The sequence below is a fragment of the Arachis ipaensis genome, chromosome B5 (genome assembly GCF_059453495.1).
Source record: "Arachis ipaensis isolate K30076 ecotype BB chromosome B5, ASM5945349v1, whole genome shotgun sequence".
Lineage (NCBI taxonomy): Eukaryota > Viridiplantae > Streptophyta > Magnoliopsida > Fabales > Fabaceae > Arachis > Arachis ipaensis.
In genome coordinates this window covers 132555778-132560321 of record NC_142440.1, presented here as the reverse complement: position 1 = coordinate 132560321, position 4544 = coordinate 132555778, and the positions used below count along the sequence as shown (strand labels likewise).

At 35.1% G+C, this 4544-nt stretch overlaps 1 protein-coding gene across 1 annotated transcript; it reads left to right on the top strand.

Annotated features, from left to right (window-relative positions):
• Positions 1-1565: 1565 nt before the first annotated feature.
• On the top strand, positions 1566-3353 carry LOC107642036 (epimerase family protein SDR39U1 homolog, chloroplastic-like; the record flags this gene model as incomplete). The annotated part of the gene is made up of 9 exons (XM_088487248.1): positions 1566-1708; positions 1824-1857; positions 2007-2085; positions 2244-2305; positions 2565-2667; positions 2777-2837; positions 2938-3008; positions 3144-3209; positions 3325-3353. Coding segments are annotated over 9 exons (648 nt in total), but the record flags the coding sequence as incomplete, so codon positions are not given.
• Positions 3354-4544: the final 1191 nt, after the last annotated feature.

Genomic DNA, 4544 nt, shown 5'->3' with positions numbered 1-4544 from the left:
TGCCCAGCTTCCTCCTTGTCTGGCATTCAACGCCAACAAGGGACTCTTCCCAGGGTATTCTGTTTTCAGTCATGTATGTCTCTGTCTCTATTCTAAGTGCAGCACATGATCACAAACGTAAAAAAGTAGAGGAAAAATATACTATAAAACTTAAAATAAATGAAAAGGGATTGAAATTACTATGCTAATAGTTGGGTTGCCGCCCAACAAGTGCTTCTTTACTGTCATTAGCTTGACAGACAGCTCCATTACGGAGGTAGATAGGGACTCAGATCTTCACCCTTCACAGTGAACTTTCTTCCTGTGCTCTCATGAATGAGCTCCACATGCTCTAGAGACAGGATCCGGTTCATCGTATGTGGAATGACTGGACTCTTAGTGAAGACAACTTTCATGTCAGGTGAGAGGTCTTTAGTGGGGATCTTCTTACCCCTCCAGCCTTTAGGTACCATCTTCTTAGTACCTTCCTTCCTAGTTCTTGATGATGGATGCCCAACACCAAACTTAGAGTTGGTGTCTGGGGGCTCTGTAAAACTCTGCACTGAGAGGGAAGGCTGAAACACTATGTGTTGCACAATGGTACCTCCTTTGTTAGAGGGAGACTGAGGGTTGGGGATCTTGAATAAGATACAGTCCTCATGCAACCTCAGGACTAACTCTCCTCTTTCCACATCAATTATGGCCTTAGTAGTGGCTAGGAAAGGCCTTCCCAGGATGATGGAGTCATTTCTGTCCTCTTCTGTGTCTAGGATTACAAAATTTGCAGGGATGTAATTAGTTAACTGGTTTTAATTTTGTTCCTGGGGTTTGAGTTTCTTCTCCAAACTCCCCGATTGCCTTCACTGCCTCTCTCATGGTCCAGAGATTCCATCTCCATAGCTTTTTTTTATTACTATTTTATTTTAATTAACAAGATTGAAGTGAATGTACTATAATTGCTTGAGGTGTGTGATATATTTGATTAATGTGAATGAAGAACGCTAGGTTGAATTGAATTAAATTGAATCATGGATAAGAGCATGTTAGCTAGTTTGGAATCACTTCCAAAAGCTGATCAGCAAAGAATGGCGTCCATGATGTAACATGTTCAAATCCGTGACAGGTACCTCCTCTTCACTCTATCTGTTAACTAATTCCATGTGCTTTGATTTGAGCTTCATGTTCCTAAATTCTAAGTTAGGGTAGCACAAATTTTAGATCTTTGTGGTGCTTGTTGTTCTAGAAGATATATAATTGATAAGATTATAATGAGATTTGATAAATAAATTCCATGTGTTTGATGTGAGAATGCAGACAGTAATTTGGGCTTTACTGAGATTTGATTAATAGTATCATAACAAGTTGGGGTTGGGGTTGAGTTCCCATTAGATATAAGTTATACGACTCTACCATGTGAAGTGCTACTTCATAAATCATAATCATTCTTAAGCTTATTATGCTGTATTTGGTTTAAATTCATACCTAATTCAGATCCCTTCACTATTGAAAGTCTACATTTATCTTCCTTTTAAATAAATAAAAAAGGTAGAAAGATCATGCACTTTGGATTCATTAGTTAACTTTGCCTTGTCCTTCCAGTGAAATACTTTCCAGGAATTAAGATTGCGGAGGAGTCGGAATGGAAGAATAACATTCAGGGCTCAACAGGGGTGGTTAACTTGGCTGAAATGCCCATAAGTACCAGATGGTCTTCGGAGGTTATTGCCTTGTTCTTATCACTGTCATTATTGGATTGTATTGACTTAAAGATTCATAGAGTTTTGGTTATTAAGAGATAATAGACATCTTCCTAACGCTCATTTGAATTCTGCAGATAAAAATAGAAATCAAGCAAGCAGGATTAGAGTAACATCAAAAGTAAGCATATGATTCCTGATGGTACAAATTGAAAATGAACCTTTTTATATGTATATTTTTCTTGACAAATATATGTGCATCAAGTTAAGCAAGTTTTACTTACAAGAAATTGCTTATTCTTTCTCTGACCTATCCATTTAATAGCAAAGGTTGTAGAATTGATAAACAGTGCACCAGAGGATATTCAACCTAAAGTTTTCGTTAGTGCAACAACTGTTGGTTACTATGGTATGTTCATATGCCAAATTTTCTTCTTAACTGGTCGATTATTTTCTTACTTATTGGTTGTTAACTGCTTTGGTGCACTCTTTAGAATCACTTGAATTGATAGAGAAGTATGCATGATTTTACATATAAAATGTCTTTCACTTCTTTTCACTGTTCAGGCACCAGTGAAACACAAGTGTTTGATGAACAAAGTCCATCAGAAAATGATTACTTGGCCGAGGTAAGAACAGATGTTTGTTGATACTATTGCAGAGAATGCAAGATATTAAAATTATAAAACCTCGAAAGAATATTCTGAGTGTTACTCAGCAGGTTTTATGAAGATATACAGTCATTTACATTTTCACCTGAAATACTATTAAACTTTAATACTAACTGATTAGCACATCAGTTGTTATTCAAATTAATGGAGCATTTTGCGATATATACCATCTCTTGCGTTATAGGTCACATTGACGGATGCTGTCTTATCTTTTCAGGTATGTCAAGAATGGGAATCAACAGCCTTAAAAGTAAACGGGGATGTTAGAGTAGCTCTAATTCGCATTGGTGTTGTTCTTGGTAAAGATGGTGGAGCACTAGGTAAAACATCAAATATTACCCTGTAACTGCTTGAATTTATGATTCAACATCAAATATTATCTGAAGTTCCTAAAATTCATTATATTTTTGTGTGTTTAATCTTCTACAGCTAAAATGATACCTCTCTTTAAGATGTTTGCTGGTGGACCTATAAGCTCTGGAAAACAATGGTATGTCCCGCATCTTCTAGTTATTATTGATTGGTTCTCGGCTGCGTCTTAATTTTAGAAAGGCGCCATAATTAAGTTATTTTTCTTTTTTTTTGTACAGGTTTTCCTGGATTCATTTGGATGACATTGTTAATTTAATATATGAAGCACTGATAAATCCCTCCTATGAAGGTGAACTCTTAACTCTCATATCTCCAAAACGAAATTTATTGAAATTTTGAAAAACCAAAAATTAGTGGATATAGAACATTGGCTAGCATAGATAGTTTGGATGGTGCAATTCTCGATTCTGACTTGTGTGATTAGATTACCATGTTCATATATATCTTTGCAAGTATGGCCAGCATTTAGTAAAGAACAAAGAAGGCAGAGGTGAATTAATGATATCAGTCATTGATAGTTTTGAGTTTGATTTTTTAATTTTTATAATTGCAAATGTCAATATGAATATTTTTCTAATAATTACTTTTCTATATAATTATGCAAGATAATGTTGAGGATGATAATGAAGATTAAACTGATTATTATTGTGGTTTATTGGCTATAAGATAGAGTAGTGTTGGAAATGGATACATGTATGGTTGACTACTAATGACTTTTATTAGAAGATACTTATGTAGGATATGTTAGAGTATTAGTAGTAAATTCTAAGTGGTATCATGGTTATTTTGATATGGCTATGCTTACTTTAGTGTGAGATGTATGAATACTCACAATTAACTTCATTCTAGTACTTTTGGATCATTATTATAAATATATTTTGGTTAGAGATAATTTTTATTATTTAAAGAAATTATTTAGTATAATTATGTATTTATTTTTATTTTATAATATTTAACTCATTTAATTAAAAATGCAGAATTATTATACATGTAATCATATTACTAAATATTATGTTGTATTAATAATTATTAGAATATATATATATATATATATATATATATATATATATATATATATATATATATAGAAAATAAAAAAAAAAACAATAAGGGACCTAAGGCTACACTTATATACAGTAGTTATAGAATTAAAAAAAAAGGGACCTGAGGCTACACTTATAAACGGTAGCCATGGTATACAATGTGGCTACGCTTCAAAGGTGATGCAGTAGCATTGAAAAGCGTAGCCTATTCTAGTAAAAATGGAAGCTGAAAAGCCTAGCCTTTAGTCCTAGACAGCATCACTTGAAAAGTGCACCCTATTCCCAAACGCCAAAACCGTAGCCTTTGGTGCAGAAAAGCATAGCCTTTGAGAATAGGCAACGGAGGTATCTCCCACTAAAGCGTCTCTGTAGCCCGAAAAGCGTAGCCTTAGCCTAAAGCATCATTTTTTTCACTTTTGGCTACACTTTTCAAGTGTACCTGAATGGGTGTTTTTCTTGTAGTGTGTAAAGGTATTCAACCTTCACAAAGACATCTTCCACCATGACATACGCCCTTTTCAGGGACTTGTCTGCCATCTCCAATGAGATCTTGGCAGGCTGCACTTTTTGAACATCCAACCTCTTCATCACGGAGAGAGGCATGAGATTGATGCTTGAGCCAAGGTTGTATAAAGCCTTCTCAAAGGTGATGGTCCCTATAGTACAGGGAATCAGGAAGCTTCCAGGATCCGACAGCTTCTGAGGGAGCTTCTTCTGGACCAAGGCACTACACTCTTTGGTCAGTACCACAGTCTCATCTCCCTTTGAGGCCTTCAAACATG